The sequence below is a fragment of the Mastigoproctus giganteus genome, chromosome 1 (genome assembly GCF_048544385.1).
Source record: "Mastigoproctus giganteus isolate SK-2022 chromosome 1, ASM4854438v1, whole genome shotgun sequence".
Taxonomy (NCBI): domain Eukaryota; kingdom Metazoa; phylum Arthropoda; class Arachnida; order Uropygi; family Thelyphonidae; genus Mastigoproctus; species Mastigoproctus giganteus.
This window is the reverse complement of record NC_143575.1, coordinates 2,531,530-2,558,621: the sequence shown is the minus strand read 5'-3', so window position 1 is coordinate 2,558,621 and position 27,092 is coordinate 2,531,530. Positions and strand designations below refer to the sequence as shown.

At 36.4% G+C, this 27,092-nt stretch overlaps 1 protein-coding gene across 4 annotated transcripts in view; it reads left to right on the top strand.

The window, feature by feature from the left end:
* The window catches only part of LOC150090491 (myelin expression factor 2-like), a 301,982-nt gene that overhangs the window by 7,345 nt on the left and 267,545 nt on the right, over positions 1-27,092 (top strand). For all 4 annotated transcript variants that reach the window (XR_016546846.1, XM_090371207.1, XM_090371198.1 and 1 more), the window contains exon 3: positions 23,207-23,433. Coding sequence is in view for 3 of the 4 variants with exons in the window: in XM_090371207.1 (XP_090227333.1) it covers positions 23,207-23,433 (227 nt within the window). In the remaining variant the exon portion in view is untranslated. The remainder of the gene's footprint in view (positions 1-23,206; positions 23,434-27,092) is intronic.

The window sequence follows — 27,092 nt, the reverse complement described above, 5'->3', positions numbered from 1 at the left end:
TAATTGCAGTACAGTCACTTGTTACGTAGGTCCGAGATCAACATTTCAAAAAATGATCAAGTATATTGCTTGTAATATTTGCATTATATGCATTTATCCAGTCTTGTCATCACTCAGTACAGTATCAGACATCGTGTGCAATGGACAGTTTGCTCGAACATTGGATCATAATTAATGCAACCAACTCGGTTACATTTTTGAAGAGTTAATACTGGCAGATAAGAAAGAAAAAGCAACAATGTCTGGATGCTGTATGAAGAGTATAAATGGAAGTAAAAGACTGAATTTGAAAATTAAATTAAGACGTTTTTAAGCGAATCGATTCCAGTCAACGACAAGGGAATGTGTGCCATAATTTAGGACTGGCAGGTTTAACTGTAAGAACAATTATAAAAATAAAGAATTAATTTTAGCATTGGGAAAGACAGCTGTTCCACTGCAAGCAACTAGGGCTAGGTTGGCTATTGAAATGGAGAAACTTAAACTAATTTTATTGAAGATAATATCCAATGCAGAATTCAGTTAAGTTAAATATTATGAAAAAAGAAAAGAGAGAGAGAGAGAGAGAGAGAGAGAGAGAGATTAGCCTATATGATCTAAAGAAAACTCACCTAAAAAAAAAAAAAATGTGGACCCATTTAAAACTAGTAAGGGCTGGTTGAATATATTTAAAATCCAGGGAGAAGTTGCAAGTGCAGATCAAGGAGCTGAAACTTTCAGAAAAGAACTTGTTAAAATTATTGCAGGGGGATATTATGTGTTATACTTTAATTCCCAACAAGTTTTTAACAGATGAAGCAGGACTGTTTTAGAAACGAATGCCTAAAGGAAATTTCATATTGAAAGAAGAAAAAAAAACATGCCAGGTTTCAAAGTGGCAAAGGATCGGTTGACTTTATTGTTGGGTGGTAATGTTGGGAGGGATATTAAATTAAAACCCCTTTTAGTTTACCAGGAAGAGGGCCAAAATACAACCCAAAATCGACACATTTTTCATGGTTAAATTCATCAATTAAATTAAATCAATTTAGATCAATTAAATTCATGATTTTAATTGGAATTAAGTTTCATTTTGATACGTAAGTAGTTACCACATAATTATTTACGTATGTAATGCAGAATATTCTATATGTACAAATATTTGAATATTAAATATTTTGACCAACATTTGTGCATCTTTTGACTACCATTTATTATTGATTAGGAAATATCCTATGGCACCAACCGCAACTCACAAATACCTTATGAGAATATGGCACTCGCATAACGTGGATTCACTTAGCACTCTGTTTTTCTGGAACGAATTATCAGCATTAAGCGGGGGGTCACCTGTACCATATTTTCCAGTGCATACACACACCTTTTATCTGAAAAAAAGTCGCCATAAAATTGTGGTGTGTCTTATTCACTGGAATAAACATTAAAACATGATACAGTACAAATTTAAAAAAGATAAAAAATACTGGTGCTACATTTTTATTCATTTTCCCAAAAATATGTGAAAATTGATAATTATAAACATTAAAAAACAAGAATTTTTTTAATATATTTATCGTACACCGTGAAAAGCAGTTTTGGTGGTGGTGGAGTTGGAGAATCTTCTACCATCAAGATATCAGGACAAACTTCAGGATCTGGTGTTCTTTCTGATCGCAGCCTCTTGCTACTTACAGTATAAAAACTGTCTAAAATTGTTTATTTTTGGCACTCTGAAGTTTTTGAAATAACACCTGATCTTTAAATTTTCACGTTATCAATCAATTCAGTGGTTTCAATATTGCTTTTTGCTACTCTTTTCTTCAGTGTCCCAAGCAGCCAGCATGTCCTTAATTTCTTGGGCTACATCTACACTGTAATGCTCACGCATTTGCTGTAATTCCTGGAGCTCCTCTGTTTTCAAATGTCTTACATGGTCCTCAGTTAATTTCTCTGCATCAAGCTCAAGAGCCAAGGACTCAACAAGAGTGATAATTTCCTGCTCTAGAACACTTTCAGCTTCAAATACTGCAAAATCATGGATGACTAAAGGCCACAAGTTCTTTCAGGCTGCATTGAGACATTGAGCAGAAACTTCATTCCAAGAATTCACAATGATTTTTACAGACTAAGATGTTAAACCAGGTCTTCCAGAATTCCTTTAAGGTGATGGCTCTGTCTCCTTAAGTCTCTTCAAAGCCCTTGGCAAGCATCTTCATGTAAATTTTTTAAAGTTGGCATTCACTTGGTGATCCATCAGCTGTAGCAGAGGGGTGGTATTGGGTTGAAGAAATGTGGCTAACAAAGCCAAAGCCATAAACACAAGAAAGGCACCTGGTGTGGATGGGATCTATCCAGTTATATTAAAGGAGGCAGCAAAGGAAGTAAGCAAACCCTTAGCCATAATTATGAGAGCTTCCTTGGACTCAGGGGAGGTCCCCACAGACTGGAGATGTGCAAATGTGACCCCAATTCACAAAGGAGGATCAAAGGCTGACACAAGTAATTATAGACCTGTGAGTTTAACTTCTGTTCCAGGAAAATTAATGGAGGCACTGGTTAAAGAAGCACTGCAGGATCATCTAGACAAGACTTCAGTTATAGCTCGGACACAGTATGGTTTTGTTAAGGGGAAGTCTTGCCTGACCAATTTGATTGGATACTATGATGCAGTCACAAAAGAACTGGATGCAGGGAATAACTTTGATATTATATACTTGGATCTTAGAAAGGCTTTTGATTATGTTGCACATGGAAGACTGCTGCACAAATTGGGCCAAAGTGATCTGTGCCAATGTGTCCCAATTAACCGGAATCGACTGTATATGTATTTCGGTATTGAATATTATCTCCAAGTTACGTTATACAACTTTCTTTTCCCCTGTCAACTTATATATAATTTATGATGTTACGTTTGTAATAACTAGGACACTATATTTATTTAGTTAAAAAAGTACAATTCAATTGACAATGAAATTTAATAAGATTAATAAATTTTACTGATTAATTGATACTACTATAATCGCTATCTAGTTTTTCGTTAAACCTTATGCTATCTAGTTTTTCCTTAAACATTATGCTATCTAGTTTTCCGTTAAACCTTACGCTAGCACACATCGTATAACAATGGCGGCAAGTTACGAACGGTTAATCTACGGACACGAGGTATTATCTGCTTTCCAAATTGCGCTATCTAAATTCAAAATAAATCATGGAGCTTGACTAGGTCTATATGCTACTTATAGAAAATTATTTAATCTAACAATTAAGTCCATAAAGCGGCTAAGTATAATTAAAAACTTTCGTTTGCGGGAGTTGCAAAACCTGTCCACACGTGGATTTGATACCCTTACCGATACTAAGTAATATCCTACAAAATGTCTATCTAAATTTAATTTAAACTAAAGTAGTGTTACTAGGAATATAAAGCAACTCTAAAAAATAAATTAATATGCCAATTTAAGTCAATAAAAAAGCAAAAACTTTTCTATTTGCTGGAGCTGTAAAAACTTAGCCTGTTCACATGTACTCTTGCACCCACCTCACATGGAAGACTGCTGCACAAATTGGAGCAGTGTGGCATTGGTGGCAAATTGCTGCTATGGATAAAGGGATGGTTGAGTGGGAGAAGCCGACTAGGCTAGCCGGGTGGGTAAAGTGCCTTCCTGGCAACCCAAAAGTCACAGGTTTGATTCCCGCCTCGGGCTTGGATCAGAGTACTGCAAAAACCTTGGGAGGTGCGTTATGGCCACAGAAGCCTATGCGCCAACAACTACCAAAAAAAAAAAAGAGTGGGAGAAGACAGAAATGGACACTGTTCTTCGTGGACTAATGTTATTAGTGGAGTCCGCCAGGGTTCAGTGTTTGGTCCATTATTGTTTTCTGTATTTATAAATGATATTGATGATGGCATATCAGACTTAATGTTCAAGTTTGCAGATGATATGAAGGTAGGCAGGGTTGTTAATGATACTAATGACAGTACACTGCTGCAACAAGATCTAGAAAAGTTGAGCGGATGGGCTTAGAGGCGGCAAATGAAGTTTAACATTGACAAATGTAAAGTACTACATATGGAAAGCAGTAATCCTAGAGTAACGTATTAACTTTGGTACCACACTGACAGTGGTAGAGAATGAAAAGGACCTGGGGGTAATTGTGCAGTCAGATATGAAGTTTTCTGAGCAGTGCAGACGGTCTGCAAGAGTAGCTCATGGTGTCTTGTCAGTGATATACAGGAACATTTCTAGCAGGCGGTGATTATTCCCTTGTATAAGGCAATGGTCAGGCCACACCTTGAGTACTGTATACAGGTCTGGCGGCCTTATTTTAAGAAGGATGTAGAGCTGTTGGAACGAGTACAGCGGGTGGTTGATTACTGGAACAAACTTCCATCTGTCGTAGAAGTTGATAGCTTAAATAGATTCAAGGCAGAACTTGACAAACATTTGGAGCGAGGGGATGGGTGAAATAAGGGCTTTTTTTTTTTTGGCTGATGTTATATAAGCTTGCTTTCTTGCATCATGTGCCCTTGCTAATGCTATTGGCTAAAAGGAAGGACAGTGTGGTCCGGTCAGAGACAATTGTAAGACAATTGTTAATCTTGCCAGGCAATTAGATTTGGAAGTCAGTGGTGATGATGTCAATGAGCTGAGCTGTTGGATTCACATAGTGAATCCAACTCGGGGTATTACTGTAGGACAATTGCAGTTGGATTCGCATAGTGAATCCAACTGGAATTGTATAACCAACTGTATAAATAACTGCAGTTTTATTAAATATTTTTCTTTTAAACAATGAATGAGCTTGTAGAGATGCGTGAGCAAAACGTCACTGAATTATCCAACACTTTAGACCCAGTTCCACCAGAAAAGCACATGACAATTGCAAGCTTGACAGAAGGTCTCAGCTCAGTTGAAAAGGGCTTAAAAATTTTAGAAAACAGACTCCAATGAAGAACACGTTATAGCTACAAAGCAAGGAATAAAAAATTATTAGCTTGCTACAAAGAAATTCTGCTTGAAAAAAAGAAGGCGCTGTGTCGTCAGACGAATTTGTTAGATTTTATGAAGCCATCGACATCGAAATAACTTTTTTACGTAACTCATTTATTTTTTTAATACATGATTTGTATTAATATGTATAAATAACTGCAATTTTATTAAATATTTTTCTTTTAAACTAGTGTTTTTGTTAGTCCCAATTAAACAAAATTTATATGTATTTATATGCAAAGTTGTACCTTGACTTACGCGAATTCAACTTAAGCGATTTTCGTCGGACCCACCTATCGCGTAACTTCGGGGTATTACTGTATTTTAAAAAAATATCACATGTCCAGCCTTGTTCTTTGTTATTGATTGCAGTTTTTTTTTTTTTTTTTTACTGTTTAAAAAAAAATATATATGTATATCAGTTAGTATGTACATAAAACAGTATTAATTAAGCTTTGTATGTAAGTAAATTTATTTTTATTTTCCTAACCTGCGGAAAATATTCTTCCAATTTTGACGTATCACTTAATTTTGTTAATTGGTAAGTTAATAAAGTGTAAATTTGTGCTTTCTATCTTTAATTTTATTGACTAGATAATATTCCTCTTATTTTTGCTTATTAGAATCACCGTTTAATAGAATTAAAATTCATTCCGCAAACATGATCACTTAAAGTGATTTGATTGTACATTGAACTAATCGTAAAGTGGGGGTCCACTGTATTTAGTGGTTAAAATACTGGTATTTGACTTTAATATTACAATAAATTTCACATTTACCTTATTCCATTTGCCAATTTCATTCAGACGAGACAGAATCAAAAAGCATTCACTTAGTCATTGCAAAACCTGCACACACGATCTTCCATTCATACCACACTTTAACATCTTAATCTGAAAAGTTTGTAAGTTAATTTTTTTTTTTTTTTAAATACATATAGAATTAGCGTCAGTAGTGGCAAATGATGCAATTTCAAGTTATACAGCATCAATCTAAAAAAGACTCTTCCCATTTGACATATTCATTCCCTCCAATAGTTTGTCTAGTTCTTTCTTGAATTTATTTAAGCTTTCAACTTCCACAACAACAGATGGAAGAGTGTTCCAGCAATCAACCACCTTCTGGATAAAGGCAAACTTCTGCACATCTATTCTGCAACTATCCTTCCTCAGCTTGAATTTGTGCTCCTTCATGTGTGTGTAGTCTGAGCAAAAGGAAGAAGCCCATCAGCATTGAGCTTGCTCAATCCATTAAAAGCCTTAAACACCTATCATATAACCTCAGAGGTGCCTAGTCTCCAGATGCTGCAATTTGCAGAATCAAAATAGTTCTTTGTAAGAAACCCCTTTGTTCCCCTCACCAATGTCTTTGCTCTTTTTCTGTACTTGTTCTAGCAGCGCTACATTTTTCCTAAAATGAGGACAGGTCTCACTATTTACAGGTCTCATTTTCCTAAAATGAGACCTGTAAATAGTACTCATGATGTAGCCTCACCTTATACAATAGGATAATCACTTCACTATCTCATATAGCAAAATTCCTCTATGTCATTGACAAAATCCCATGGAGAGCTGTCCTGGCACCCTATCTGCATTGCTCAGTGAGCTTATAACCAACCGCACAATTACTCCCAGGTCGTTTTCATTTTCCACTATCCGAAGTTACTGCTACCAACATGCAGTACTTTGCATTTTTCAATATTAAACTTCAGTTGCCATTTCTCAGCTGTTCTACCTAACTTTTCTAGATCCTGTTGCAGTAGCAAATTGTCATTAATCAATCTGGCAACCTTTGTATCATCTGCAAACTTGGACAGTGGGCCCAATGCTAAACTATTGGGGGGGGTGGCTTCACTAATAACATTAGTCCAAGAAGAGCAGTGTCCATTGATTACCACTCTGTCTTCTCCCATTCAACCATCCCTTTATCCACAATGTCTCTGATATCCCAACAATGTCTGTATTTGATGTCTTGACAAGCACTTAATTCAACAAATTTATTTACTATGCACCTAGCATTGGTGTACTCATTCTTCTCTTAGTTATCCTAACACAGCCCATATATTTACTTGTTTCATGATGACTCCCGGTAGTCCTTGAAATCATCAGCACCTTGCTTTCAAGGCTGCTGCTTGTTCCAGTAGAAGCAGTGCAAGAATTGATTTTTTACCTCTGCCTGTGTCTAATGTTAATCTATTAGTCTGTATCCCCCAAGCTAGCAGTTTTTCTACCCTCCTAACACTGCTTTGGTACCATTAGCAAATATATTGAGATATATTTGTAAAAGAATAAGAGAGGTTTACCTCAATATGATATGTACAACACTTCCGTATGATACTGTCCATAAATTAAAACGGATAAACATTAATGCAAAATGATTACAGTTAAAAAATAAATTGAGAAAATTAAAAAATCAATTAAACATAATTAAAAAAATAATTAAAATTAATTAAAAAAGTTTAAAAAGGTTTTAGGAAGGAAAAATGTTTTAAAAAATTTACGTTAAGCTTTTTAAAATAAATTTTTAATTATTTTTTTATTGATTTGTTAATTGTTCTCAATTTTTTTTTTTTTTTTACTGTAATCATTTTGCGTTAATATTTTCTTTTTAATTTCTGGAGAGTATCATACAGAAGTGTTCTACGTATCATTCATATTCAGGTAAACTTCTTATTCTTTTACAAATATTGAAATCAACATAGAATGTATTCATCATCATAGCTCTGGTTTATACTATCAGATTTGTATTGAATATATATTCAGATATATTCAGAGTGTGCATTCGGACAGTTAATTGACATTCTTGTTCACCCCTTAGTCACACATTTATTTCTATTCATTCGATACAGCACTCTGAACTAGAATATGAACTAGACCCATTTTCTTTTGTGCGGTTAAGTACACATGCTCATTCCCTGAATAGATTCATTCACATAAAACAGAGGGATATACTCTTATTACATTTACCACATTTTTTCTTTCATTCAACAAAGAAAAAATGCGTTCATTCATTCCGACAGTTACTTTCAAACTAACTATGATGGGCATGAAATAGCCCCAAGCTGACATATGTTCACTCAGTCTTGTGTAGTTACTCACATGTTTGCATCACATATTTATTCCTAGGCTTGAATCCTGTCATTCATTCACATATTACAGGGTCATATACCCTAATAACATTTACCACATGCGTTTGTTCATTCAACAAATACAGTATACATGCATTCATTCATTCCTACAATTACTTTCAAAGCAATGATGGCTGCGAGAGACACATTCACTCAGTCTGTAGTTGCTCGCATACTTGCATCCTGTCTTTTAATCACATTTACACATATTTAATCACATATACTTACAACAGTGGGATATACCCTTAAAATATTTACTACATTCATTTGTTCATTCAGCAAGGAAATACACATGCAGTTATTCATTTCTACAGTTACTTTCAAGCTTGCTAACAATGACAGCCGTGAACTCCAACTAGTTATTTTATTTATTTATTTTTTTTATGAGAACCCCAAACACGAAAGGTATTATAACCTATAGTACTTAGTACCGTGCTTGGGTTGGAGGTTGAGAAGACGAAAGAAGATATTTGTTGATATTGGACTTGAACTTCTGTAGATTGTAATTTTCAGGAAATACGTATGGCAGTTGAATGCCAGAAAATGGCAGTTGAATGAATAAATGAGGAAGATGAAAAGTTGGTTCTGTGGGTTTGAAGTTGGACAGTAAATGGATGTTGGCTGGTGGCGGCACGTGTTCGGACTGTTTTGAAAGAGAGAGCGGGAATTATAGAAGCCAATTCAGAAGAACAGTGCCCATGGAAGTATCTGTAGAAGAGGCATGCAGCAGAAACAGTGCGACTATGAGAAAGCGAGTGGAGAGACTCTGTTAGAGTTGAATCATTAATTAACCTAACTGCCCTCTTCTGAATGGAATCAAGAACCCTGAGAGAGGTTTTGGGGGCACCACCCCAGATGTGGGAACAATATTCCATGGCAGGGCGGATTTGCGATTTATACAGAGTGAGCAGCTGTTTGGGAGAAAAGTAACGCCGAGAGCGAAAGAGAAAACCAAGTTTTTTAGATGCAGAGGAAGCAATATTTGTAATGTGCTTGTGCCAAGAGAGAGATTAGAAGTCAGGGTAATCCCCAAAAGAGATATATCATTTTGCCTAGAAATTGGAGTGTCACTAAAGATAAGCATAGGAGCAGAAGAATCCTTTTTGCGAGATATGTATAAGACAAGATTGAGTTTTAGAAGGGTTGAAATCAACTAAGTTGTCTTTGCCCCACTGGAGAATTACCTGAAGATCGGCATTTAAGGAATTGGCAGCAGATTTTCGAGAACTTGAAGCTGATTGAGCTGGACAAGGTTTCGCAAAATGGAAAGTTGAATGCAATGTGCTATCATCGGCAAAACTATGGATAGGATTTCCAGTCAATGGAAGAAGGTCATTGATATACAAGAGGAAAAGAGTGAGGGAAAGAACTGAACCTTGGGGGACACCGGCATTAGTGGAGAAGTTAGAAGACAGAGAGCCATCTACCATCACCCTCAGTGAGCGATCAGAGAGAAAACTGTATAACCAATTACTAAAAACAGTTGGCAAACCATAAGATGGAAGCTTGTTTAGAAGACCTTTATGCCAAACACGATCAAAAGCCTTTGAGATGTCAAGAGCAACTACTTGTGTTTCACCGAACCTTTCCATTGAATTAGTCCATAAATGGGTAACATAAGCCAGAATATCACCAGTGGATCGACACTGACGGAATCCATACTGGCGATCGTTGATCAGACAGAAGGTTTCTAGGTAGTTTTAAGAGTTGGCGGTTAATTGATTTCTCCATTACTTTAGAAAGAGTAGAAGTAATTGCAATGGGATGATAATTGGATGGGAGGGATTTGTCACCCTTTTTAGGAACTGGCTGGACATAGCAAATTTCCAAGCAGAAGGAAAAACACCTTTGGAATAAGAAAGTGAAAAAAGGCGGCAAAGAATAGGAGTAAGTTCAGGAGCACAGGTTTTGAGAACAAGTGGAGAAATACCATCAAGATTCATCAAAATCCTTCTGATATCCTTTTGACGGAAGACCACAGGAGGCATTGAATGGAGCGTGTTAGGAATGGTGGGAGGTGTTTTACCAAGATCATTAATACATGAGCTCGAAGAAAAATGGGATGCTAGCAGGTCAGCTTTATCCTTGGCTGAAGTGACAACAGAACCATCTGGTTTGGACAGAGGTGGGAGCGGAGATGGGCAAAAGTTGCGGCCAATAGCTTTGGCAAGAGACCAGAATGCTCGGCTACCATTAGGGCAAGAAGCAAGTTTTCTACTCTTAGTCTGTTCGAACTCTAGTTTGGACTGATTAATAACTGCTTTACAATTGTAAAGCAGTTATTAATGTAAAGCAAAGAATAGGAGTAAGTTCAGGAGCACAGGTTTTGAGAACAAGTGGAGAAATACCATCAGGACCTGGAGCTTTCTTAGCATCAAGATTCATCAAAATCCTTCTGATATCCTTTTGACGGAAGACCACAGGAGGCATTGAATGGAGCGTGTTAGGAATGGTGGGAGGTGTTTTACCAAGATCATTAATACATGAGCTCGAAGAAAAATGGGATGCTAGCAGGTCAGCTTTATCCTTGGCTGAAGTGACAACAGAACCATCTGGTTTGGACAGAGGTGGGAGCAGAGATGGGCACTATCTGGCAGAGTAGAGGTAGCAAGATTATACACTAGCTGATCCGGAAGCTTCCTAGAGAATTACCAATAGGTTCAGTCCGGTGTACTAACTAGCGGCCGGCCTGCGAACACCGTTTTAGAGCTGTACCCTCGAAATGTAAGGAATATTGGATCTCGCCACGACATTCATCATAACCTCAAAAATCATCAATCATACTGCATGATGGAAGAGATAGGGAAGGGTTGGCCGGAACTTAACTCTAGGGACTAAACATGGGTTCCACCACTTCAAGCCTCCAATAAGCAAAGTGGTGGTATTTCACCGGTTGATGAGAGTCATCTACCACCTGGTACTGCCTGGTAACATAGAGGGGCGGCGTTCCTCCATGTGATGTGGGCGCCACACCTTGACCCATGCTTACGTTGGTTCACACCTGAGTGGTCACCCACCATGTACTTGTGCATGAAGGTTATACCCAGGATTACTTACAGTCCCACCATCGTGAAGGTGCAAGCAGAGGATTTGGCTGTCATAGACCGTCCGGACTTCGCCGAAATCGGGTCCACTTTGACTTGAGTGTCACCCGAATATCAGTTCCATCAGCGTTTTAGACTCCCAGGTAGCAAGAACAGCTTGTCGGGCATATCTGAGAGAATGTCTGTGACAACCTCAAGGACCAATATACCATTCACTCAATCATTGCAGCCATACGTTTACTCCTAGATTTACATCCTGTCATTCTATCACATATTTAACACATGCTTGTGCACACAAAAAGAAAGTGAAACAAATTTTAAAATTTGTTTCACTTTCTTTTTGTGTTTTTTGTTTTTCAAATTTGTTTCAAAGTTTAACAAATGCTTGTGCACACACAAAGAAAGTGAAAAAAGGCGGCAAAGAATAGGAGTAAGTTCAGGAGCACAGGTTTTGAGAACAAGTGGAGAAATACCATCAGGACCTGGAGCTTTCTTTCACATACAAATTTTGGTTTGTATGCATCCAATCACTCAAGGATGATTTCGGGTGATCATCCAATCACCCAAAATCCAAGGATGCTCCCATGATTATGGCTATCTAAAGATTTGCTTACCTCCTTTGCTGCCTCCCTTAATATGATTGGATAGATCCCATCAACCCCCGGTGTCTTTTTTATGTCCGGCTTCAACAATTTCTCTTCTTTCCTTTCAGTTATTACAAAGTTATTCAGTTCCTCATGGGAATTTGATAAACTTCTTGCATCCTCTCCCCTAAAGAATTCCTTACCTGAACGTAGATGCAAAATACCTATTTAGTTTGTCAGCAACCTGAGCAAGGTCATTAACAATTAACCCATAGATATCAAGTGGCCCAATGTGATTCAGCCCTTTCCATCTACTGTTAATATAAGCATAGAAGTCTTAGCTGTTTTTCTTTGCATTCTTTGCCAGAGACTTCTCATAATATGCCTTGGTTTGCATAACCTCCTATATGACTTGATTACAGACTATATCTGCCATAGGCTTCTGTATTACATGATAATTTATGTGCTTTCCATGCACTTTTATTCTCTGCTAAATGTCTCAGTAGTTAATCTGATATTCATTTAGGTCTGAGCCCTGACCAGTATTTCTTCTTTTGTGTGAAAAGCCTAGCAGCTTCTGTGATTGCTTCCCTGAATGCTCCCCCATTTAGAATTTGCTGTTGGTATCATCATCAGTTGGTCTCAATGCATAGAATTTAAAAACTGCGTGAGACCACTGTAGTCACTCTTACAAAAGCAAAAGCCTTTCCCTTGGCGGTAGTTGTCTTTAATTTAATTTCTTTAATTAAATTCCAAATTAGTACACATGATCACTGCCATGCAGGTGGTCTTTTAGCAACTGCAGATTTTTTAATGCTTAATTAATCATGCCTGAGTGCTTAATTACTGCTGATAATAAGATCAAGAGTATTTTTCCTCTTGTTCCCTCTCTAATGTGCTCCTGTTGAAAACAGTGATCCAAGAAATCTACAAATATCTTGCTAGTGTGTGAATGATCAATCCACAAATTCCACAACATCTGGAAAATCCCCGATTATATGGATAAGTAATATTAGTAAAGGTATATTCTATGATTGTTACATATACAGAGAGTATACTGTGCTTATTAATAGTATTCTAGAGGGTATATGGCATATATGCATATGTGTTTGTGTGTGTGTGTATATATATATATATATATATTGAAATATTGAAAGAGGAAAAAGTTCATATTATTGAATTTATAGTACACATGAGAAGCTAAAAAGAGATGAGGTAACACTACTATAAAGAACAAGCAGAAAAGGAAATGAGGTAAACTAATATAAAATAAAATGAGGTAAGATAACACTGCCATATTACTCAATTTCAGCGTCTTCGTCAAAGATCATCTGCCAAAATTATGAGAAAGAGGGCAGTATGTAGGCTTCTGTTTCCTACATGGTCTGTATGCCCCTCTGTTTCTCTCTATAGCTGTTTGATATACTTATCAAACAGCTATAGAGAGTCATTAGGCCTTCTACACACATCTACTCTCAATTTTTTTTTTCCGAGTGCTTATATCACACCAAACCGACTCAAAATGCACTGGTCACCCATGGTGACTGGTTGCACTGCCTTAGATTTAATGTTTCTTAACTAAGAGCATAACCCCTCCTGTTCTGTCTGTCTGTTCTTCCTGTATACACTATTCCCAATGTTCAAATTCAGCATTGGCTATGTCTGAGTGAAACCATGTCTCCCTGCAATATTTGTATTTGATGATTTAATTAGTAATCTGTCCCTAACATACACAAGAGATACGATCCAGGATTTCTTATGTAAGTTTTAATGTAACTCGAGAACGACTATTAAAATATTGCTATTATATCCCTGATATCCCAAAATTACCAAAAACCACATATCCTCAGTTGAATGAAGAAAAATAGTTTTATACCATAACGATTAAAAACTATATCTCGGTACAGTAGTTTAGTAGTGTCACTTTCACTTATTCTCTTAGCCCTTGTGGGTAGCATCGCCGTCCTCCCCACACCGTGTGGAAAAGACCTGAGTTTGTGTCCCGTCGATGACAGGAAGAATTTTTATGGGTTTATTTCAAACGTGGCTGAATTAGTCAGTCTCAGGTGAGCGTAGCATCATGGTTTTTTCTCCCAGAAACTCCGGTTTATCATCCAGCAAACAGAAAATGGAGAACTCTGAACAAATGTAATTTATAGACACTATGTATGGAGCAACATGGCCTTAATTGCCGATCTCCTAGAATTCTACCACAACAACTTATTCTCTTAGGTGGGAGCAAGATAACGGTCAAAATGAAATTTTATGTAAAGAATTTCACAGTGTTAAGTTACGAGAGATGCTGTCACACCTTATGACATGTGAATGAAGCACACACTATACGATGATAGTTTGATGCAAAGTCATTGAAAATAATTGGACAATGTGAATTTCAACTACAACACAACCTGTCATGTAATGAATATTACATACCAAAGGCAAACAAAAGCTCACACTTTGCTCTAACAAAACTGAACTGATTCATCAATCCAGAAAGAAAGGAAGGGAATGATGTGGAGACAAAGGGCTAATGCAGTCTATGTGACTTGAACGTTGTGGGTGTTTCTCAGATTCAGCATAGTTGATCTGTCTCAAACACGTCGAATATTTCTTCAGATTTTTTAAAGCAGAAAATGAAACGTTAACTCTAGTTATTTACCTAGAGTCTAGTTATGCTGCAGATTATTATATGACAGTTTGTATGGGAATGAAAATAAAAACTTATACTTATTGTTTCTTCAAACGACTTCATTCTTAAAAATTATACAGAAAGCATCTTTATGATTTTACCAAAAAAATTTAATTAAGTCCGAAGTTACGTAACTCTGGCTTATGTAAGTCGGCTAACTGTACTTCAAATTCATTAAATTTATTTATAATGCTTCTAGCATTAGTGTACAAGTTGAGGATTTGTGAAGATCTTTTTCTAACACTAGCAGTTCCTAGTGTTAGAAAATGGCAGCAGAAAAAAAAAAGGATATATTTTGAAGGTATTATGTATGTAAACTAGATGGATGTAGAAGTATAAATAGAATTGATATATGTGATAATGAATGCAATTAAATAAATGATGCACAATCTGCCCAGGATAGTTAAGAATTATCATAGCTTACAAAGTAGCAGTGAACAGCAGCTAAAACTTTGTTAAGGCAAATAATAGGTTGGGTAAAGGTAGGAGGTAGCATCCTGATGTTGCTTCTGTAACACTAATTACTCACGGGAAATAAGATGTAGGGACAAGGAAAGCAGAAAGATAAATGAAATAGAGGTAAATAGATGGGGTTGGGCAGTTCAGGGCTGCACATCCCATTCCTGTAGTTAAGACACTGAACGAATGTCTGGGAGTGTGTGTATCCCATGTATTTAAGGTCAGTTGTGTAGGTAAGAAAATAAAGTAATGAAGAAGAGTTAATATACTGTATTGGCCAATTGGTGGGTACAAGTTTTCTAAGTTGTAAGATACCATAGAGACCAAGTGTATTGTATATATACACACCTGGTAGTTAAGGGGAACTTAACTTTAACAGGAACCTTAAGTAGCACATAATTGAAGACATTCCCCTTAATATTTCAAACCCACATTCATTGGCTCACTTCATTGCAGCACTCAAGGATTGTGCAAGAACATTAATGTGGAGCAGGCACATACCTTTTGACAGATTTCCCCATCTTTTTCCTTTGATACCAGCATGCAGGATTGTCGGAATAATACTTTGCTGTCATGTCACAGTACAGTTCTTTTGAAGGTAATATGTCAGTATTACACTACACTGATCCCAAAAAAAAACTGACAGCACTTCGTGCACCTTTGCCCTTTTGGGAGATGGTGATTCTGCATGCTTCAATTGTTTTGGCATTTGTTTAGTTTCAGGATCATAGTGATGGATTCGAGTTTCATCCATGGTGAGCCATGAAAAATCTCACTTTTCCTGGCACATTGACAATATTTCATGGGCACATTCTGCTCTTTCCTTCTGGTAAGTGGTCAGAAGTCCGGTAACCTATCTAGCAGACATCTTAGTCTTATACAACTGTTGTTGGATGATGTTCCCCACAGACCCTGCACTAATTTGGGAGCTCTCCAGGTAGTTTGATGCTAATACAGCTGTCTTCCAAGATTAATCCTCAATTTTTGTAAGTCTTCTGTTACAGTTGTTGCTGGGCATCTGGAATTTCTTAATCATGCACCGTGGTTCTTCCACATTTGAATTGTTTTTTAAAGAGTGAGTGGGAATTATAGAAGCCAATTCAGAAGAACAGTGTCCATGGAAGTATCTGTAGAAGAGGCATGCAGCAAAAACAGTATGTCTATGAGACAGCGAGTGGAGAGACTCTGTTAGAGACGAATCATTAATTAACCTAACTGCCCTCTTCTGAATGGAATCAAGAAGCCTGAGAGAGGTTTTGGGGGCACCACCCTCAGATGTGGGAACAATATTCCAAGGCAGGTGGATTTGTGATTTATACAGAGTTGAGCAGCTGTTTGGAAGAAAAGTAACGCCAAGAGCGAAAGAGAAAACCAAGTTTTTTAGATGCAGAGAAAGCAATATTTGTAATGTGCTTGTGCCAAGAGAGATTAGAATTCAGGTTAATCCCCCAAAAGAGATATATCATTTTGTCTAGAAATAAGAGTGTCACGAAAGATAATCATAGCAGCAGAAGAATCCTTTTTTCGAGATACAAGACAAGACTGAGTTTTAGTTTTAGAAGGGTTGAAATCAACTAAGTTTTATTTGCCCCACTGGAGAATTACCTAGAGATCAACATTTAAGGAACTGGTAGCGGATATTCGAGAAGTTGAAGCTGATTGAGCAGGACAAGGTTTCTCAAAATGGAAAGTGGAATGCAATGTGCTATCATTGGCAAGGCTATGGATAGGATTTCCAGTCAATGGAAGAAGGTCATTTATATACAAGAAGAAAAGAGTGGGGGAAAGAATGAACCTTGGGGGACATTAGTGGAGAAGTTAGAAGACAGAGAGTCATCTACCAGCACCCTCAGTGAGCGATCAGGGAGAAAATTGGATAACCAATCACTAAAAACAGTTGGCAAACCATAAGGTGGAAGCTTGTTTAGAAGATCTTTATGCCAAACACGATCGAAAGCCTTTGAGATGTTAAGAGCAACTACTTGTGTTTCGCCGAACCTTTCCATTGAATTAGTCCATAAATGGGTAACATAACCCAGAATGTCACGAGTAGATTGACACTGACGGAATCCATACTGGCGATCGTTGATCAGACGGAAGGTTTCTAGATAGTTTAAGAGTTGGCAGTTAATTGATACTTTAGAAAGATTAGAAGTAATTGCAATGGGACGATAATTGGATGGGAGGGATTTGTCACCCTTTTTAGGAACTGGCTGGATATGAGCAAATTTCTAAGCAGAAGGAAAAACACCTTTTGAATAAGAAAGTGAAAAAAGCGGCAAAGAACAGAAGTAACTTCAGGAGCACAGGTTTTGAGAACAAGTGGAGAAATACCATCGGGACTTGGAGCTTTCTTAGCATCAAGATTCATGAAAATCCTTTGGACAGAAGACCACAGGAGGCATTGAATGGAGCATCTTGGGAATGGTGGGAGGTGTTTTACCAAGATCATTAATACATGAGTTGGAAGAAAAATGGGATGCTAGCAGGTCAGCTTTTTCTTTGGCTGAAGTGACAACAGAACCATCTGTTTTGGACAGAGGTGGAAGCAGAGATGGGCAAAAGTTGTGGCCAATAGCTTTGGCAAGAGACAAGAATGCTCGGCTACCATTAGGGCAAGAAGCAAGTTTTCTACTCTGAGCCTGTTCAAACTTTAGTTTGGACTGATTAATAACTGCTTTACAATTGTTACGAGCTTTTGTGTAGGCAGAAAATGAAACTGAAGAATTAGAAACAAGCCAATTACGATATGCAACATTCTTCTCTTGAATAGCCTTAGCACATTTATTGGAAAACCAAGGTTTAGATAAAGGACGAGATTTTAAAGTGGAGTGGGGATAAAGGATTCCATTCCTGCAAGAATAATTTCACTGACACGATCTGAGCAAACGTTGACATCAGAAGTTTTGAAACAGTAATCTGACCAAGGAAAACAAGAAAAATCAATCTCGCAAGTCATTCCATTTTGCATTCTTGTAATCACAAACAACACGAGGTTGGGAATAGCCAATTTTCTTGCAAAAATGAGCTTACTGCTTTTATGCTCATCTTCAATTAAACCCAGATTTTTAGACAAGATCACATAATATCACTATTAGGGATTACCTTGACTTCTAGTCTCTCTCTCTCTCACGGCACCTCTATAGCCAGGTGGGCAGGAGCAGCAGTGCGTAGCACATGCTTCTTGATTAAACCAGGGTTTCAAGCCCGTGACCACCAAATGCGGAAAGGTCAGGGAATGACCACTGCAGATCCCCGAAGCAATATGGCCTTGGTTGCTAATGCTCCTGGCGCCTCCGTAGCCAGGTGGGCAGGAGCAGCAGTGCGTAGCACATCCTTCTTGATTAAACCAGGGTTTCAAGCCCGTGACCACCAGATGTGGAAAGGTCAGGGAATGACCACCGCATATCCCTAAAGCAATATGGCCTTAGTTGCTAATGCTCCTGAATCTGCAGATAAAAGCACTAGGTGTCAGTGACTACAGTGTATCTGTGGGATTTACTTAAAGATGTTGTGGCTTTCAATGGTCAAGGAAAGGGATTATGCTTTCTACTTTGTAAAGGTTGGAAGGTGGTCTCTATTTAGTTAATGAATGGGTACTGTGAAAACTTATTGCTCATATCAGTCCATGCCTTTTGAAGAATTCAGCAGTAGTGGGATGCAAATTGAATTGAAAATTTTCCAAAAGAAGTAGGATTCCACGAAGTTGATGAAATGTCAGAGAATTATGTGAATCGCATGCAAATGAAGTTGAAAAGTTGATTCTTGAAGAGACAACTAACATGGAAGATGATAGAACTGCCCAGAGAAAAATTATTGATATCACAAGAGGTGTTTGGATAAATTGATAAGGTCTTGCGTACTAATGCAGTAATAACTATCTCTATGATTTTGTCTCCAGGGTTAATGTGAAAAAAAATGTCTTGCCATGCTATTATTCAGTTTTTATATAAAAAAATTATGACATACACAACACCTAGTTTTTTCTTTAAATCGCAAAAGCTCTTATATAGTAGTGATCAGAAATGGGATACCAACCTAGTAATGGATAAGCCCACCTTTTGCCTGGATAAGGGCAGTCACACGGTGGGGCATTGTCTACTAGTTCATGAAAGCATTCCACAGGTATTCCCTCCATCTTCCACTTCCATCATCATATAAATTCAGACCAGAATGTTTTTATTGGAATTGCTTTGAATTTAGAATCTGAGCTAATTTCAATTAAACTTTCATATTCTTCTGGCAGAAATACTTGGTTTTTCTTTTACTCTGAATGGGTTTTGTATCCAACAATTAATGGGTTTTGTATCCAACAATTATTTGTATCTTCATTCTTAATATCTGGAAAATATTTAATTAGGGATTCAAGTAAGCTGTGAAGATTGACTTCAAATGTCATTACGGATTTTGTTATTTATGCCAAGTTCAGATTCTTGGAGAAATTGGAAAACAGTCAAAAGTATTTTGTTCCACAGCAGATATCCAGTATTCTTATTTACTTGACAATCTATCTTTGACTTGAAAGATATTAATTTCTTTTTCTTGTAAAGTCACACATGACCCATTCAATTTTGCAAACTTATCAGCTAAATAAGCAGATCTTAATAACTATGACGTGTGTTTGATAATCTGTCAGATGACTTAAATTTAAATTTATATCATCAGTGAAGTACATTGAGTTCTTTCCGCAATTCAAAAAATCTGGCAAGAATTCTACCTTGTGACAACCACGGAACCACCTTACTTCCGTATGTAGAATTAAACTGGTGTGAAGACTACCCATATCTTCACACAGAGCTTTAAAAATCCGTGATTGCAATGTTCGACTTTTTATAAAATTAATAATTTGAACTGCTTTTTCTAAAACTGATTTCAATGTGGCTGGAATTTGTTTTGTAACTAATGCATATCCGTGAAGAATGCAGTGATTAGAGATACAATTTCTTGCAACATTCTTAATTCGTGTAACAGCACCAGCTATTGTTCCTACCATTGATTTAGCTCCATCACTGCACACGGCAGTACATTTCCCCCAGCTTATTTCATGTGTTTTCATAAAATTATCAACGTGGTCAAATATATTCTCCCCTGTGGTGTTTAGTTCCAGACTTTCACACAACAGCAAGTCTTCAATTTTTTTCTTAAAAGTTGTACTGAACAAACAGAAGTAAAATTGCCAACCCCTCAATGTCTGTGGACTCATCTAATTGCAAAGCATAAGCGTCACAAACCTTCAATCGTGATGTAAGTTCATTTTCAATATGATTAGCGATATGCTTAATACGCCTTGATACAGTATTATTAGAAAGAGACAGAACATCAGCCTTTCTAGCAAACTCTTCGTCGAACATACATGAAACAATATCTTTTACACAACCTTTAATAAGTGACTCACCTATTACATGTGCCTCACCGGCAAGACCAGTGCGATAACATACTTTATATGATGCTAATGTTGCATTCTTGTTGTCCATTTAAAATTTTTTTAGGATAAAACTTTTGGAGTTATCATGACTTTCCAACATTTCTTTTAAAAAAAGAAATGTTGGAAAGTCATGATAACTTCATCTTTATAGTTTGGATGATTTGTTTCAAAATGTCTCCTTAGCTTCGCTGGTACTAATGAACTGTTTGCTAATAATTTATTGCAAAATAAACACACGGCATCTGGAGCTGCTTTGTCACCAGCACTAGTAAATCCTAATGACAAATAACTTTTTTCAAATTTGCGTTTTTTCACTCATGTTTTCACAAAATTAGATGGTAAAATCTTTTCTTGTAGTTTAATGGAACTGGAAGTTGATGGTTGGGTGAGTTCTGAAATCTCTACGTCTGCAGATTCCACGGTTTCTACTGCTTTATTGATAATGGTATCTCTTGTTTCTTTGTGTGATCCATATTTTAACCATTGATCCACTGTTAAATTGGAATCCAAATTTTTTTTAAAGAAAAGATTATAAAAAGTTACTGGTAGAGTTTTACTTGATTTATAAAAACACAAACTGCAATCTTAATGAGTAGAAAATGAATATAAAATAGAATAAAATTGTTAAAAATACAATAATCATAAATAATAAACTGATTCAGCAATCCACAGTGCAACAGTGAATGATTTGTTCTAGTTCTAATGAAACCATAAGTAATGAGGTGATGTTTTGTTTTAGGTCTTTTAGGATATTCTGACGATAAGATAATACATCCTGATTGGCTGGATCACGTGAGGCCAAGGCCACACTATAATATACAGGCTGTGCTGCTGGTACAGTGACGTCACAGTCAGTAGACGATGGGCCACCTACAATAATTTTTAATGTATTTACGCACATTTCCTCAGCTGTCTTGTCAAATTTTCCTCCATTACCTCTCAATTGATTAAAATTGATCTTACTTATTTTGCAGTATATATTTCAGATTCCATAATGAAATGTATTTCATGCATTTAAATAATGAATAACGTAATTTTTTTGTATTTTTCTTGAGTAACTTTTTACATAACTTAAATTCTTTCATTTTTTTAAAATAACTACCCATTTTTGTGAAACAAGAAAGATATAAAGGGCAACTTGTCTCGCGGAACCCCTGAATTGTATCACGGAACCCTGGGGTTCCGCAGAACACACTTTGGGAACCGCTGGTCTAGACGTACCAGAGGTCCCAATGTGTGCCAATTGAACATGACCCAGATCATTACGATTGTCCACATGCCTGAACAGTACCTTGTTGACATGAGAGGTGTATAGCTGTCAGATACGCACCCTTCTGTCCGATCGAAATAACTGGAAACGAGACTCATCGGATCAGGAGACCTGTCTCCAAGGTCCAATTCCGATGTTCTTTTGCCCAGTTGAGGTATAGAGTCCTGTGTCATGGTGTTAGCAGTTCGACTGGTGGTTCGGCATCTCCCATTATCTATTGCAGCTAATGATTGCGTGGTGGAGATGTTTTTGGCACCTCCCTCGTTGAAGTCAGCAGTGATTGGTGCCAACGTCACTCTCCGGTTGGGCAAAACAATGCGAGACAGATATCGACTTCCACATTCATCCACCACTTTTCTCCCCTCACAGCGCTGTCCAGGATGAGGTGTTATTCCAAAAATGGTGTATTTCCAATAGTCTTGGTACTGTCGAACGGGGATAGTGCAATTTCAGTACCACCTCTGCAATAGAGTGGCCCATGTGTCGGGCATCCACTATCATCCCTTTTCTCTTTTTTAAAGCCAGCTAACTTACGACATTTATCAATACTGACATCAAATCACCACCCATATGAATGCAGTGTACCTACTTACCCGCCAATCGGTGGGTTCGTCCACTAGCGAGAGGGGTAATGGCATCGTGTTGCCTAGGAACCAAGTATCCCATGAATTCTGTCCTTTCATTGTAGACCTCCCACCTTAACCTTCCTCTTCCTTCACCTCCACCTGATAGTGTTGCTGAATGGATGCAGCAACACCTGATAGTGTTGCTGCATCCATTCATATTTTTAGTTAAGGTGACAATGTTGGTAAAAAATAGTATGTGCTAAAGTTTTTTTTTTTTAGCATTAATTTTATTAACGTTTACTAAAATTACATTCTCTCAATTAGAGAAGTAAAAAATTTTCATTATCTGTTTTATATGACATTTTTGTCTCTGCTTTATGTGCAATCACATTGTCTTTTTCTTGGTCCCAGTTATTCTTGGATAGCAAGTGTAATTTTGTTTTTCAGTATTGAACTGTTGTTTTAATACTTAAGAATGTTTATTATGACAACTTTATTATGTAATTTGAAATTACTTGTATTACTTGAAATTTCTTGTATTGAAATTACCAGTCTACAACTTGTAATTGAGACTACAACTGGCCAGCCCCACTATCACAAGCTAAATGACTGAAAACTAACCAAAAACTGAAAATGGCATAGGAGCACACCAGTGAAGTATGAAGCTATTTTAACAAATTGTAGCATCTTCATAGCTACATAGTGTAATTAGTCATCGAAAAAAGGGATATAAATGTTGAAGTTTTAAATTTTTTTCATTAAAAATTTGTTTTTAATCAAAATATAAAAAATAGCATTCCAAGAAGCTTGAAATATTGTAATAATATTTAATTAATATATTATCAGCATTGTCCGGCTCAAGGCCTTTGGACTAGGCCCTTGCAGACCATTAAAGTCACAAGGTGTAAAATGAATTTTTATAAGTTGGTGTAGTGACAAATTGCCAAAGAGGTTTGATACAGCAGCTAATGTAATCATAGAATTGCTTTGCATTATAACTGTTTTATATAAGAAATTGCTAGTTGCAAAACCTTTTTGTAAAATGTATATGTATTTTTTTAACTTTTGTCAGATCAAGATCTAGGTCTCCTATGGATAGGGAAAGAGATGCTAGTGGAGGCAGAGATTCTAATCGTGAAAAGGATAGAGAAAGACAACAACGAGGCAGCAGAGCAGGTCGTTCAGGAGGGGGTGGCGATGGACGACGCACTCGTGCTCCTCCTACTCGTAGAGTATATGTTGCCAACATTCCATATGAAAGCAAATGGACAGATGTAAAAGATTTATTTAGAGAAAAAGGTGAGTGTATGAAAGTAAGCTTTCTATGCATGCATTAATCATAGTGAATGGATACATATCAAATTCCTTATTTGAATTTCTGAAAAATCAGCAAACTTTTTATAAAGTATTTTTTTGGTTAATAATATTAAAATATATAATTAAATTATATATTATATTTAGATTACAGAATAGTTTAGGGCTAAAACCTCAGGTTACATAGGGAGTTAACTAACGTACAAGTTTGTGCAATTGTATCATTTGTGTATGTAGCCAACTACTTAAGTAGTTATAAATTGGCATCATTAAGTATATCTCATATTGTGAATACCTTCACGAGTTGCCATGATATTGCTTTCCCTTGAATAAGTAACGCTTAACCATAGGAGAATATTGTTACTCATTCTCACTGGATACCATCACCCATACAGAACTGTTTCAGAGCTTATTGGCTCCTCATCAGTGGGTGGGCAGGTACCCTGGTGTTGCAATGATGACAACCCAGTGACGAAGTATAACCACACAATACGAGAGATATTTGCTGTGTAGTAATTTAGATTACAGAATAGTTTGGGCTAAATATTCATGTTACATAGGGAGTTAACTAACATACAAGTTAGTGCAATTGCATTATTTCTATATATATATATATAGCCAACTACTTAAGTAGTTATAAATTGGCATTAAATAGTTATAAATTAAGCCCTAAACTATTGTGGAGTTATACTTCGCAACTGGATTGTCATCATTGCAACACCAGGGTACTTGCCCACCCACTGATGAGGAGCCAATAAGCTCTGAGAAGGTGTTACCATGATATTGCAGTATCATGGCAACTCGTGAAGGGATTCATGATATGAGATATATTTAATGATGCCAATTTATAACTACTTGTTGGCTATGTACAGAAATGATGCCGTTGCACTATCTTGTATGTTATATTATATTTATTAAATTATATTAAACATTAATTAATATATAATAAAAATAATTAAAATAAAATAAGTAACGATATCTGTTAAAGTGATGTCAGCTATTCCTTCATTATTGTTTGGTATCTGTATGTAATTCTTTTGTAACAAAAGTTTGACCATAAAAAAAATAAAATAAATTTTTTGTTAGGCTTCGTAAAACAATTATTACATGTAATTATCAAGTGCTCTAAGCAAGAATTTAATTTAGTGGCATTTGTAATCTCTAAATTTTTTTTTTAATGAAAACCACAAACATGAGATGTATTAGAAACCTATAGTACTTTAATACTTTGCATGGGCTGAAGTTTGAAAAGATGAAAGATGATACTTGTTGTCATTGCACTTGAATTTCTGTAGATTCTAATTTTCAGGAAGTACATATGAAAGAAGGTTGTTACAGAAAAAAGTTGAATGTATAAGTGAGAAAGAAGAAAAGTTGGTTCTGTAAATTCAAAGTTGAACAGTAAAAGGATGTTGACTGGTTGCGGTACATGTTCAGACTGCTTTGGAAGAGAGAGAAAAAGAGCAGGAATTATAGAAACCAGTTCAGAACATGGCCATGTAAGAATCTATAAAGGCATGCAGCAGAAACAGAATTCTATGCAACAGAGAGTGGAGGGGCGAGTCATTAATTAACCTAACTGACTCTTCTGAATGCAGCTTAGAAGCCTGAGAGGTTTTGAGAGCACTGCCCCGGATGTAAGAACAATATTCCTTGGTGGGGCAAATTTGTGATTTGTATAGAATGAACAGCTGGTTGGAAGAAAAGTAACACTGCGAGCAAAAGAGAAAAGCCAGCTTTTTAGATGCAGCGGTAACAATATTTGTAATGTGCTTATGCCAAGAGAGATTAGAAGTCAGGATAATCCCCAATGGAAATATATAATATTGCCTAGAAATTAGAGTATCGAAGATAAGCATAGGAGCAGAAGAATCCTTTTTGTGAGATATGACAGAACTGACTTTTAGAAGGATTGATATCAACTAAATTATCATTACTCCACTGGGGCATTACCTGGACATCAGCATTTAAGGAATTTGTAGTGAATATTTGAGAAGTTGAAGCTGTTTGTGCAGGGCAAGGTTTCTCAAACCGGAAAGTGGAATGCTATCATCAGCAAAACTATGAATAGGATTTCCGGTCAAAGGAAGAAGGTCATTAATATACAGAAGGAAGAGATTCGAAAAAAGAACTGAACACTGGGGAACACCAGCATTAGTGGAGAAGGTAAAAGACAGAGCCATCTACCATCACCCACAGTGAGTGGTCAGAGAGAAAATTTGATATCTAATTACAAAAAAACAGTTGGCAAACCATAAGATGGAAGTTTATTTAGAAGACCTTTATGCCAAACAAAATCAAAAGATTGAAATGTCAAAAGCAACTGCTTGAGGTTCACAAAACTTTTCCATAAGTTGGGTAACATAAGCCAGAATATCAAGTGGATCGACACTGACAAAATCCATACTAGCAATCGTAGATCAGATGGAACATTTCTAGATAGTTTTTTAAGAGTTAGTGGTTAATTGATTTCACCAATACTTCAGGAAGAGCATCACGTTAAGCATCTGATTAATCAAGGACTCTGAAATTGAAATCAGTAATTAGCTTTTAGAAAGAAAGAACATATTGAAAACTGATTAGTCACTCACTATAAAGCATGTGCATGTATGTATAAATGAAATTTTTAATCTATTTCTCAGTTTTTATATTTTTGTCAGTAGTCAGTTACATCAATACAGTATATTCTCATTAATTTGATCTCAGATTATTCAACTTAAAAAAATTAAAAGCATTTTCTTCAAACCAGTGATCTTGCCACAACCACCAACTTGCAATGTATTTACAAGTTGGTACTGTACCTTACGAATGTATATATGCATTTTATTATCGACTATTTGTAATATATGTACAACAAAATTTGGTCTCAATTGTGTCTGGCAGCTTGTGAATAACTTACATAATTTTAAAAGATTGTCAAAATCCTAAAAGCAAACTTTGTTAAAATAAAAATTTATTGGTGCGTGTTGCAAAATTTAGCCTTGTTATAAAGTATATGCACCTTTAAATTTTATATTTCTATTCACTTTCCTAAGAACTGTATTTGAAATCATGTAACTGTCACTTGCATTACTGGTGTACTTGTAATCAGTTTACGCTGTAGGTATGTGAGGGGAGGAAACAGATACAAAACACGAATTCCCAACACTGGTAATGTGCACTTCAAATGTGCTCAATTTGAAGATAACAATTAGAAATGTACTTAAGTGGATGAGAAAATCTCATTTTGTAGGATTTAAAAACCAGTTAACAATTCTTAAAGAATTCACAGTGAGCACTTAATCTTTTTCATTTTTCATAAATAACAAAGATCCCAGATTTCTTTTTGTCATCAAATAGTCATGCAGCTTGATTTGAATGAGCTGTACCTTGAAAGAAGTGAGATGCAGTAGCTAATTTTTTTTTGTGTGTTAAAGTTAATCCACATTTCAAAAATTCCTTTTTGTCATCCATCATGGAGATCCTAATACTGGACAGGGGAAATACTTAAACATGTAATTGTACCCCATAATTAAAACCTACTGTGTTGACCACCTGCATATTTCTCACTCCCATTCAAGATTTCAAGTTGTACTAAAGAACTGTATTAAAGCCTGAAATGTATATTTCATTCATTATGAATCTATAAGAATAAAATAGTGTTT